At 43.7% G+C, this 12,162-nt stretch overlaps 1 protein-coding gene across 1 annotated transcript; it reads left to right on the top strand.

Annotated features, from left to right (window-relative positions):
• The first annotated feature begins 973 nt into the window (after positions 1–973).
• On the top strand, positions 974–10,662 carry MLANA (melan-A). Its single transcript, XM_004279114.3, has 4 exons — positions 974–1,091; positions 3,850–3,946; positions 8,936–9,049; positions 10,362–10,662. Exons 1-4 carry the CDS (start codon positions 1,015–1,017, stop codon positions 10,428–10,430), a joined length of 357 nt encoding a protein of 118 aa, XP_004279162.1. The 5' UTR covers positions 974–1,014; the 3' UTR covers positions 10,431–10,662.
• The last annotated feature ends 1,500 nt before the right edge of the window (positions 10,663–12,162 follow it).

Raw genomic sequence — 12,162 nt, 5'->3', positions numbered from 1 at the left:
TGCTCCCTTGAAGAACCAATTTTCTTGGCTCAGGTGGGATGAGGTGCATTTGATGAGCCCACACTGTTTGCCAAGGCTCAAAGCTGGAGGTATAGATTTACAAAAACAACTTAATGCAAAATTAATTAAGTTTTGTGTCTATCATTTTGAGCACAGAGTTCACCCCTACATTATTCACCTGAGATGATCAGTGAGTTCAAGTGTGATTTCTTCTTTACAACTGGGAAGGGAAAATTACACATGAAATGCCCCAAGGAATGGGTTCGTGGGGTAAACTCTCTGCTCCTCGCTCCCACTTCTCTTCAGCTGTTTTAAACAGGCTCATTAATACAACTCTATGGGGACCAGACCTTTGGGATTCATGAGAACAATAAGAGGGAAGAAAAAAGCACACTAGCAAGGAGAGAAGAGAAACCATTGTTGATTTTTAGCAAGCACGCTCTAATCATGACCACTGAAGTTCATGAGCTTTTTTTCTATTTGTTTGTATCATAGTTTAAAATTTTGTATTTTGGGGCAGTTTCATTTTTTGGAAAATGGGCTTGGAGGATGCTGTGCTAGGCCACACACACATTATGTCATCATAGCCTTCTATTTGTCCAATGATCAATATAAAATAATACCTTTGGAGAGAAATAACTCCTCTTATTAACCACAGTCTTGGACCAGGGAAAGTAAGGAATAAAAATGCTTCTTGTTTGTTTCCCTACAAGTTTATGGTATAGAGTCAAATTAAAGTTTACTTTTTTCCCCCCCAAATTATAACTCAGTTTGAAAGTATTTTCCTTTTGTTTGTGGTTCTTTCTTTGAACCTGAGCGATTTCCACTTGATATTAGTGAAAGAAGGAGGTGCAAATCCTCTCACAGGGAGAAACCAGAGGGTTCGGCTGGCATTCCTGGTCACCTAGCAAGAATGTCTTTGTGGGTGTTTATGAGATGTAAGAACATGCTGGATGCGTGAAATGACACTTGTGTGCCCCTGCTGTTAGGTGACCCGAGGCCTGACCCCACAAGATGCCAAGAAAAGAGGCTCACTACATCTATGGTTCCCCCAAGAAGGGGCACGGCCATTCCTACATCACAGCTGAAGAGTAAGTTCAAAACCAGACGCAGCGGGGTTTCCAGTTTGTCTTTTGCTTACACAGCCTGCTGGCTTCCCCCAGCACATGCCTGTCTGTAAAACTCTCTAGTGTCTATTCCTCCAGAAAGTAAAGACCCTGGCAATGAGGTGAGGAGACCCTGTGATCCTACAAGGGACCTCAAGCTTCTCTGAGGCCAAGGAGGCAAGGAGGTAGGAAAGGTAAAAAGCTGGATCTTGCCATTTTTGTCTGCATTCTTGGCTATGAGGCATTCATTGTAGGTTCTCAGGCTGAAAAACATCTGTCTGGGAGCAAGATGCCTCTTTCCTCAAGCCTTGCCTGTCTACTCCACTCAGGCTTCCGGATGTGGTTTGCAGACAGAACAAAGGCAAGTTGCCAAAGGGCAAGTGAGGATGAAGGGTAGATGTGTGTGACTCCACCTGCTGACTGACTCCAAGGTGATTCAGGGTCATAACCTTTGCATCAATACTTTATCCTAAAGAAAGGTGTTTCGTATTATGAATTAACTTAAAATAAGTATTTACATGATTAGACATTTCTAAGTGCTAAGCATTGTATACCAGCCCAAGATGCTATTCTTGCCTTTGAAAAAATCTTACAACCTAGTGGGAGAGTTAGGCATGGGAGTAATTTTGGCAAGTGTATGTGCTGTGATGGGAACACAGGCTGTAGGACACAGTCTGCATGGATGAGAGTGGGCAAGGTCGGGGGATAGTGGCAGGGCCCCCCCCAACCCCGAGTGGAGACTCCAACAGGACAAACGAGGAACCTGGTTTTTATGTGGACCATCTCTTAAGTGGTCTGCTCAGAACTTTCTGCAAACCTGCTCTCTCGGGAAAGAACTGTTGAATAGCTTTACCAGAATGACCTAGCAGGGGCAAGAGACATGAAGAACCCATCAAAGGCACCGAGGAGGAGTTCAGCCTGGAGCATTTCCTCAGAAGACCCTAGTCGTATTCTCTAACATCCCTGCATGGTCAACTGGGAGTGGAGGTGGGGAGATCTTCTGAAAAAATGTCCCAAGAGCAAAAATATACTCTTGCACATGGTATTAGGTAGGATATCTTTCAGCTCTTGTATGATGACTCAACAGACTCTGTGAAACCACCGTCAAGAGAGGTTCTCAGTTGAGGGGGCATAAGCCGCCTATAGAGCTTGTGAAAATGCAGCTTCCTAGGCACTGCTACCCAAGAGGCTGACTCAGTAGGTCTGGGGGTGGGGGGCCCAGGATCTGCACTTTATTTTATTTTATTTTTTGCGGTACGCGGGCCTCTCACCACTGTGGCCCCTCCCGCCGCGGAGCACAGGCTCCGGACGCGCAGGCCCAGCGGCCGCCGCCCGCGGGCCCAGCCGCTCCGCAGCACGCGGGATCTTCCCGGACCGGGGCACAAACCCACGCCCCTTGCATCGGCAGGCGGACTCCCAACCACTGCGCCACCAGGGAAGCCCCAGGATCTGCACTTTAACATGCATCTCAGGCAACTCCACTGCAGAAGGTATCTGGGTGACATCTCAGGAGCCCTGCCTGGCTGGGCAGTGGGTTCTTGTGTTGTGTCTGGCACATCCCAGTGTTCTCGGCTCTCACTAGGCATGTGTGAGTGCAATGTAACTGTGCACGAAGAGCTGGAACAGAAGGCTTCCCTGGTGGCTCAGTGGTTAAGAGTCCGCCTGCCAGTGCAGGAGACATGGGTTCGAGCCCTGGTCTGGGAAGATCCCACATGACGCGGAGCAACTAAGCCCATGCGCCACAACTACTGAGCCTGTGCTCTAGAGTCCACGAGCCACAACTACTGAAGCTTGCGTGCCTAGAGCCCGTGCTCCGCAACAAGAGAGGCCACCACAGTGAGAAGCCCGCGCACCAAAATGAAGACCTGACGCAGCCAAAAATAAATAAATTGAAAAAAAAAATAAAAGAGCTGGAACAGAGCTCTATGTGTGTCAAGATATCCAAGGGGGTGACCACAGACCTAGGGGGTGGAATTAGAGCACAGGCATGCTGGGAGTTGAATCAGCTGCCTCCAGTCACGAGAGCCCACTGAATGTCCCCGTGACAGCTTCATTTCAGGAAAGGGCGATGCAGCAGGAAGGGCACTGGCTGGGTACCTCGGGCCAGTTGCTGGGAATGCTGGTTCTGCCGCTCTCTGGTGGTACAACCTTGGGCATTTTACCAGCCTAAAATCTTGAGGATGTCAGATGTGAAATGAACATCCTACCCACCCCAGTGGATTGTTGTGGGCCTATAGTGGGGTGCTTGCCCCAGTGCTTGGCAGGGTAGTTGTGAGAATTCGATAATCTAATGCATGTAGAATGGTTATCATGGTGCCCAGCTTACAGCAGACATTAAGTCAATGTTCCTTTCCACTTCTTTTTTGTGGACTGAGAGTTGGGGAGAATGTTTTAAACTAGCCCTAATGAAAAAAAAAGATAAATATGTTGTCTCATTAAATATGTTGTCCACATAAGGGTCAGTTGCTACTGTACCTGTTGCACCTGGAACTTGGGTGCTGGGGCCCAGGCCAGTTAGCACTGCTGCTGTGGGCACACACCTGAGAGGTTTCCAGAGATGGTCCCGTCCCTGGGTACGAGTGCTGGAGGCCTGGTGGGTGCTTGGTGTGGTGTGGAGTGGGACACTCCTTGGGGACTGCTCTGACTGCAAAGCCCCTGTGAAGAGAACACATTGATGTACATTTCATGATAATCTGGAACAAGGTTTCTGTACCGAGATGTATTTGTCTATCTCTCGGGCCAGGGCTGCAGGGATCGGCATCCTGACAGTGATCCTGGGAATTTTACTGCTCATCACCTGCTGGTACTGTAGAAGACGAAGTGGATACAGAAGCTTGAAGGTGGTAAAGTTCCCACTGCTGTGTCCCTCCAGATCAAGGACCTCCTTTCTCCTTCTTTCTCTGAATTTCTGGGGAGTGGGGGGACATTCTCATGATCACCTCTAGCTCTGATTCCTGGTTCCAATGAGTCTTTCTCTACATTGTACTTCTTGTAACTCTTCCTTTGCCTCTGCCCACGTGTGAACACCAATCAGGAACTTGGTCCATATTTTTGGTTCCACTCACAGGAAACTCGAGTGCCTATCTGTGTGTATAGCTGAACACTAACGGTTTGTGGGGCACAGGAGAAGGGTTCGTGGTTCTCTTGCACAGTGAACAGCAGCATTTGAGACACTCCAGATCTTACCAATCCTTCTGGGGATTCCCACTGGCTCTGTTACTCCACTTAGAGGCCCGCTCCTCTCACCTTGCCTCTTCACCCCTTTCCTCCCAGGTTGCCTGGGAATTCCAAGTTCTTCTAACTCTGTTAGCAAGCAACCCATCATACCCAGGACCCGTCCAGCCATCAGTGCAGTGAGGAAACCATCCACCCCTCAGCAGCACAAAAGACCACGAGGTTTTTAACAGATTCCTTCCTCCACTGATGGCCAATGTGGTTTTATAGGATTTTTGCTCCCTTACCCATACGAGCAGGAAGTTAACAAATGACACGGTCCAGCCTTGGGGTAGCAGGATCTTCCACACATGAGAAACATCAACAGAGTCTCTAAACTGTAAAGACGACAGGTTTCAGAAACCTTGCTTCAAAGCCAGGTAGCACTTTGGAACTTAAGCATTCTCCACTGTGAGAAATGGGATGGAAGGAGAGTTGCAACTTGCTCTCTCTCTTTCTTTCTCTCTCTCTCCCTCTCTGCCTTGTTATTGCATATCTGAAAGCTTCTGAGGTTGATAAGTAATGGAAAAAAATTTATATTTACAAAAGATGTTGGAAAGTTCCAGTCCTCATTCAGCAAGCACTTCATGCAGAGAAAGAGATTCTGTGATGGAGGGGAGGACCGGCCTGGGTGGAGGGTTGGAGCCTGCGGCAGTCTGAGGAGGAGAAAGGAAAGGAGAGAGCTGTAGCTTCAAGTTCTTCTCCTCCTTGCCGGGAAGCCTGGGCAGTCCCATGTGTCCCTTTCCCTAATGCCCATCTTGCCATAGCGTCCCAGATACCAACCAAGGAAGACAGGGTGACCTTGGGGGGATACAGCCACCAAGCAGCAGCCCTCCAGTGTGGTGACAGTTATGGGAAGGAGAAGTTTCTGAGCCTGAATAAGACTCCAGACCAAGTTCTGTAGCAAAGCCTTGGGTTAGGAGGTTAGGGATAAAACTCTTTGCTCTCTGCCACACATTCCATGTGTACCTCTAGCACTGGGTTATGACATTGCCTTGTAATTTGTTATTTACTTTTTGCTTCTTCACCCCTTCTCTTTCTCTCATTTATGAGCTGGGACAGAGAATATTTCTTATTCATCTTTGTACCTCCAGTGCCTAGCACGGTGCCTGGCACACAGCACTCACCCAATCATATGGCATAAGGATTGGTCTCATTGTCTGCCATTGACTTGCTTGGTGGTGTTAGATTTTCATTTCTCTGAGCCTCATTTACTCTATTATACACCTAGACACAGATGATATAACATGATGTGTATCAGTTTTTATTTAATATGTTTTCTTCTATAATATAAAAAATTCATTCTATGTTTGCATATTTAAAAAGTTTTTTAAAATAAATTTATTATTTATTTTATTTATTTACTTTTGGCTGCGTTGGGTCTTCGTTGCTTGCGCGTGGGCTTTCTCCAGTTGCGGCGAGCGGGGGCTACTCTTCGTTGCGGTGAGCGGGGGCTACTCTTGTTGCAGTGAGCGGGCTTCTCATTGCGGTGGCCTCTCTTGTTGCGGAGCACAGGCTCTAGGAGCGCGGGCTTCAGTAGTTGTGTCTCGCGGGCTCAGTAGTTGTGGCTCACAGGCTCTAGAGAGCAGGCTCAGTAGCTGTGGTGCACAGGCTTAGCCGCTCCGTGGCATGTGGGATCTTCCCGGACCAGGGCTCGAACCTGTGTCCCCTGTATTGGCAGGCAGACTCTTAACCACTGTGGCACCAGGGAAGCCCTATGTCTGCATAGTAAAAGAAAAATGATTTAGTCTTTCAAGGAGTAAAACCTCTACAAACTCAGTATGTTGGTACCCATTTCCTAACTGTCCACGATTGCTAGCTTGATGCTACCCGGACAAAAAGGCAATGTGTTTTGTTTTTCTTTTTCCTTTCTGCTTCAACACCCTCATCTTAAATGTGTTCACTTGAAGAGTAACAGTCTTAGTGTCGTGGGCTCAGACACTGAGCATTTTGCCTGGTGTAGTTCAAGTTCAACCTGCCACCCTCCATTCCTCCAGGTCTAGACTAGTGATTTGCAGAGTTTTTGGAATTTTTATGAGATAGAACTGTGTTTAAATTCCCTTGTTCCCTAATGTTTAAAAATGCTGTCATTTATTTTTTAAATTAATATTAAAATATTGTTTTGAGACTTTCATATCTCCTGAAAAGCCATGTCGGGGACCAGCAGTCTAAGAAGTTTAGGCAAAATTATGTAAAATAGTGCATTAAGTACGCATTTAATTACATACTCATCTCCCTGTCTCTCTTTGGTGATTCTATTTTCATTATAAAGCAGAAGAACATAAGTGATGAAAAACGCAAGTTTTGGGTACCTGAATCACTCCACATGTAGCAACCTTCATTTAGGCTTTGAAATATGTTTATTCTCCCACTTACACTGACCACAGAATGGTAGAAAAGTTGGTTGGAATTAAGGTCTCCTAAAATTTCCCCTTTGGCTAACAATTCCCCTTAGATCTGAAAAACATCTTCTGAAAGGAAAGACTGCTTTTTGCAGCAATGTGTCTCAGAGGAAAATGATTTGTAAGGGAGTGGAAGTTGGCTTTCATATTTATCAGTTTTACTCTTTCACTTGGGAAGTTTAGGACATAATACTTTTAATTCTTGGGGAAGAATTTAAAGGCTCTGCTGATAGCTTAGTTTACACTCATGTCTTGCGGTGCCATGTCTCTCAATGTATGGTCAGGGGCCTTTGCACTTGAATCACCTAGGGTTCTTGCTAAAACGCAGATTCTGGGACCATCTCTGGTGGTGGGACCCGGGAACCTATGTTTTAACACACACACTGAAGTTTGATCAAATACAGAGAATTGGCAGTGAACTGGGGAAGTGCCCCACGCTCCTATCCTATGGCAGGTGAGGATTAAAAAAAAAAAAGAAGAAGAATAAAAGCAATAATTGAGGTAAAGGGAGAGAATGCATTAAACACCTTACCTGAGATATATTGCTGGGAGTGGTGGAGGGGAGCAGAACCTCCCTGGGCCCTCATGTCAAAATTGGGGTTCTTGTGCTTGTATCTTTCCAAGGGGAAGTGTCAATAATGATTTCAGACTAGAGTTTAGGAAAATTACTTCTTTACAGTCTGCACACTGTGTAGGTATCACCTCCAACCATGTGTGGCCTCATCCAATTGATGTTCCAAACACTTCTCCTCCCTGGGAGACCTGCCTTGATGCCCTTCTCTTCCAACCCAGTAACCCCAATAATCAGCCATGGTCTGAAGACAAGCCTGCAGAGGCACTGAACACCTGCACAGCCTCCCTGTTCCAGCCCCCCTCAGCCAGGACCACAGGACCACCCCCTCATGCCCTACTGGTGGATTGGGTTCAGATATGTTTGGGTCTGTATCTTCAAAAGATGAATTAGGTGCGAGCATTTAAAAGTAACAGTTTACATAAAAATCTTAATTTCTAGTTTCTTTTTTTTAAAAATCAAAAGATCTGGCAAAAACTGGCAGCTATGCAGTGGTTTGTCCCTTTAGATGGGATATACACTCCCTCCTTTCCTATAGCCCCCACTTGACCTCCTCCTCCCTCTAAGTGTCTGAGCGTAGCTGAGTCACCCCAGGCACAGGCGATAAGAAATTGCATTGTCTGGAGAGCAGTGGTTCTCTGTGTGGCCCTGGACCAGCAGGATCCACATCACCCAGGGAACTTGTTAGAAATACAAATTCGTGGGCCTTCACCCTAGACATACTATGTAAGAAATTCTGGGTGTGAGCCCAGGAATCTGTATTTAACAAACCCTCCAGGTGACGCTGATGCATTCTAAAGTTTGAGAACCACTGCTGTGGAGAATTTAACAGTAAAAGCAACTAAAAGTTAGTCTGCTTTTTATAATCACAATGTGCTAGCAATTTTAAACAATGTCAGTAATGAAATACTCCCCCTCACTAGGATGGACCGCTCCTGCAATCCCCATTTTGGTATGTGTCTCTGCCTTGCATAAATGGTTCTCATTCTATTCTAGGGAGGGAAGGCATTACCCCCTGAACCTATGCAAACCACCGAACTAAGCTTTTACCCACCCCTCCCCCAATAACTCAAGGTGCACGACAGCCTTTGACTGACTTGCCATCATTGTTGTGATGTGACTTGGAAGCTCAGTGCTACAGCCACAGCATTTCTATCACAACACAGGCATTCGTACTGTTTCAGATATTTTGCTGTCATTATGGGGAAGGCAGAAATAGACAGTGTCCCTGCTATCAAGTTGCTCATATGCTTGTCCTTACTGTGATACCAGCTCCTGCTTCACTAGCTCTGATCTCTTCCACTTGTAACCATTCTCTGAGAGCCATTTTTTAGATTCACTCTTTTTTTCCTTCCTTTCAAAAATATTCATTGACTAACTAGTGGGTGTCAGGCACTGTACTAGGTGCTTCACCTTTAGTTAATTCCCACAACAATTTTGAGATGTAGGCGATATTATCTTCATATTACAGATGAAAACACTGGAATTCAGAGAGATAAAGTGACTAGCCTGAGGATACACAGCGAGTAAGTGGCAGAACCAAGATTAAAACCCATTCTTAAAACTTTGGCTTCTTCCTCTTTTCTTTAATGGACTCAATTATTTTTTCCTCACCCACTTACCTTCATGAATTCACATTTCAGGACAAAAGCATTCATGCTGGTACTCAAAGTACCTTAACAGGAAGATGTTCATGTGAGGGGCTTGGTCACCAGGACGCCAAACTGCCTTTTCAAGAGAACAATTGTGAACCTGTGGTAGGTTGAGATCCTGCATCTTGATGTTTTTGTGTATGGCTGGTTTCAACTTAAATGAATAAAATTATTCCCATTTAGAAAGCAAGGGCAATGTGAATGTGCTTAATGCTACGGACTTTAAAAAGTGGTTAAAATGGTAAATTTTTGTTATGTATATTTTACCATAATAAAAAATAAATAGTAAGATTAAAAACAAGGGAATCATAGAGATTTTCTTAAATTGTGTCCTCTCATACCCAGATTTTCCAGGGTCAATAATGAGACCCCACATGTAAGATCTACAGGAAGAATTTGGTTCTGGTTACAATATCCTTTTGTCTTATGTTTTTAGTATAATTGCCTTTGTCCTGAACATAGATATTATCTAACGGAGAAAAAAAAGTACCTACTATTAACTGTATAGAGTTGCACTGTCCAATAGGGTAACCACTAGTCACATGTGGCTATTGAACACTTGAAACAGAGTTGTTTGAATTAAGATGTGCTGGAATACATACCAGATTTCAAAAACTTAGTATGAGGAAAAGAGTATAATTCATTAATGATTTTTTATTGACTACATGTCAAAGTGATAATATTTTGGTAGGTGGGGTTAAATAAAATATATTAGTGAGATCAATTTTACCTGTTTCTCTTAATTTTTTAAATTGTAGCTACTAGAAATTTTAAAATCACATATGTGGTGCACTCTATTTCTATTGGACAGTGCTGGTATAGATGTAGTACGTCATAGTTTTTGAGAACACTGACTCCAGAGCCAAGTTACTCCATGACTTACCAGTTGTGTGATCTTCGGCAAGTGACTTAACCTCCTTGTGCCTCAGTTTCCCGACCTGTAACATGAAAACCTTGAAAATACTCCCAGGGTTGTTGTGAGCATTAAATGAAGGCTGACACATTTGTGCTCTGTTGATAGTAGCAGTGGCCTTTAGACACGACTATAGGGATTTATGCTTGTGGTAAAGATGCAGTGCGATCAGTGTCTGTTTAACAGGATTCAAGAATTCATTAGTTAGGTTTGGGGCTTCTACTGACAAGGATAATCCAGGTATAAATAAGTTTCTGAAATTTTTGGGAAGCCACTTAGCCCTTTTTCTTCTCTGCCATTGTTTCCCCCAACAATGCTTCAACATATATACTTGTGTAACCTAATAACGATTACCTCATTGGGTGGAAATTAGCTGTGGACAGTTAAACAAGTTTCAATCCAGAGCAAAAGTATAAACATCATGCTAACTATTTTGACTTAATCCCTCTTCCAGAACCATATGTACTGCTGCCAAGCCCATGCTCTCCTTTCTCACCCTTACAGGTTCCCAACGCTCCATCTGCCTATGAGAAACTCTCCACAGAACAGTCACCACCACCTTACTCTCCGTGAGAGCCAGGAGGCCCCTGAGAGATGCTGAAATGATTTCCCTCACACTTTTTGTTGAATTTGATGTGGACATGTAATGTTCTGCTTCAGAATGCTGTAGAAACAGTGTACATCATCTCTACTATTAAGCTGGCTGTTAAATTCCTTATAGGGCAACTAGCAATACTGATTGAGGAAATGATGAGAAATATTAAAATGGGAAAAGCTTCGTCAATAAACATGGTAATGGATGATACTCTCTGTGCCAGTAATAATAAATCTACAGTATTATTTTCTGAGGGAGATCTTTCAAGTGTGTGTTCTGGGATCATCTGATTTCTTTTTAAGTTGAAATATGGCTAGTAACTAACAAACTGCTATTCTGATTTTTGAAGACGCAGCCTCTTGACCTACATGAACTCTAACAGGACTGTTGCAGGTGAGTCTGTGCTGCAGAGCACTCACAAAGGATACCTTTACAGGTTTAAGACCAAGAGCTAAATGACCTACCAAATTATAGTCAGATTCACCTGATCAGGAAAGTGTCAGTAATGTCTCTTTGTCTTCTAGAATTCCATGATGCTACAATAATATACTGCAGAGATCCTGTATCTTCAGCAATACATATCGTGCAGTTCTAATCACATTTCACTTCAAGGATCAATGCTATGATAATTAATGACAAGAACTTTCTGTTAAGCCAGAAGGTGGTGTAAGGACTTGGAAACAAGTAAAAACTACTGTAGTTTGGTTGATGTCTTGTCTTAAATATTCCAAAGGCAATTTAGCTCCTTTGAGCTCCCAAATCCCTCTCAAAAGCACATGCAGAAGAAATCATAAGGGACCAGAAATTCTGGAATGGTGTCATTATTTGTATAAAAATATTGCAATTTATCTGTGTGACATCTACATAACATCTGTCTGTTTTTCTTTTCACTGAAAAATTTTTTTGGCTTAACTTATATCGCCATCCTAAATGGAAAATCAGTATCATTTTTCGTAAGTAGAGGATGATTATAAAAAATGAAGATAATGAAAGCAAATTACTTTTATTGAAACCTAGGAAGATACTGATGGTCACAGAATGCTGTCAACTTGAAACGTGCCCTCGTTATTAAAGAGGGAGATTAGCAAGAATCAGAGAAAATCTTTTGACCTAATTAGAAGGCTTGCAAGAGAAAGAAATGACTTGCTCACTCTGTGACTCACTGTTGTTTAATGCCAAGTCAGTAAACCACCTAAAATCACCTTGTGTCATTGGAAACGCCAGTGTGGCATAACTGCATCATTTTCACCAAAAGACAAGATTGCACAGAGGAGAAAAAACACTGAATAAAGAGACATTACACACACTGAAAAAAAATGTCATTCCACAAAATACTAAAAGACCCTCCCCCACTGCCCTTCCTGATTCTGTCCAGTCTTAACACTTAAAATAAGCCCTCTCCCTCCCGTTTTCAAACAAATAAATTCTGAAAAAGAAAAGTTCATTAGGATTTGGCCAGCATCTGTCCTCATGACAGGGCCCTGTCTGAGCCTCAATCCTCCCCTTCTTATAGAAGAACCTGTGCCCCCCCAAGACCAACCACAGCTGCTTATTTATTTACTATTGTGTGTCACTGAATCACCCCTTCACCCTGCTATAACCAATCCTCCTGTAATAAAAGTGTTAGTGGGAATGTAAAAAAAATTTTTTTTGACAAAAGAATAAAGTTGGATCCCTATCTCACACCATTACAAAAATTAGCTCAAAAAA

This window comes from Orcinus orca, chromosome 6, assembly GCF_937001465.1.
Source record: "Orcinus orca chromosome 6, mOrcOrc1.1, whole genome shotgun sequence".
Lineage (NCBI taxonomy): Eukaryota > Metazoa > Chordata > Mammalia > Artiodactyla > Delphinidae > Orcinus > Orcinus orca.
The sequence above is the reverse complement of the archived record's forward strand: the minus strand, read 5'-3'. Positions and strand labels throughout refer to the sequence as shown.

What these genes read in the sequence shown, in the direction of transcription:
- MLANA (XM_004279114.3), top strand. Translation starts at nt 1,015, where the DNA reads ATGCCAAGAAAAGAGGCTCACTACATCTATGGTTCCCCCAAGAAGGGG. An exon ending in GTGGATACAGAAGCTTGAAG is followed by an intron (nt 3,947 to 8,935) that starts GTGGTAAAGTTC and finishes TTCACATTTCAG; the next exon opens with GACAAAAGCATTCATGCTGG. An exon ending in AGAACAATTGTGAACCTGTG is followed by an intron (nt 9,050 to 10,361) that starts GTAGGTTGAGAT and finishes TCACCCTTACAG; the next exon opens with GTTCCCAACGCTCCATCTGC.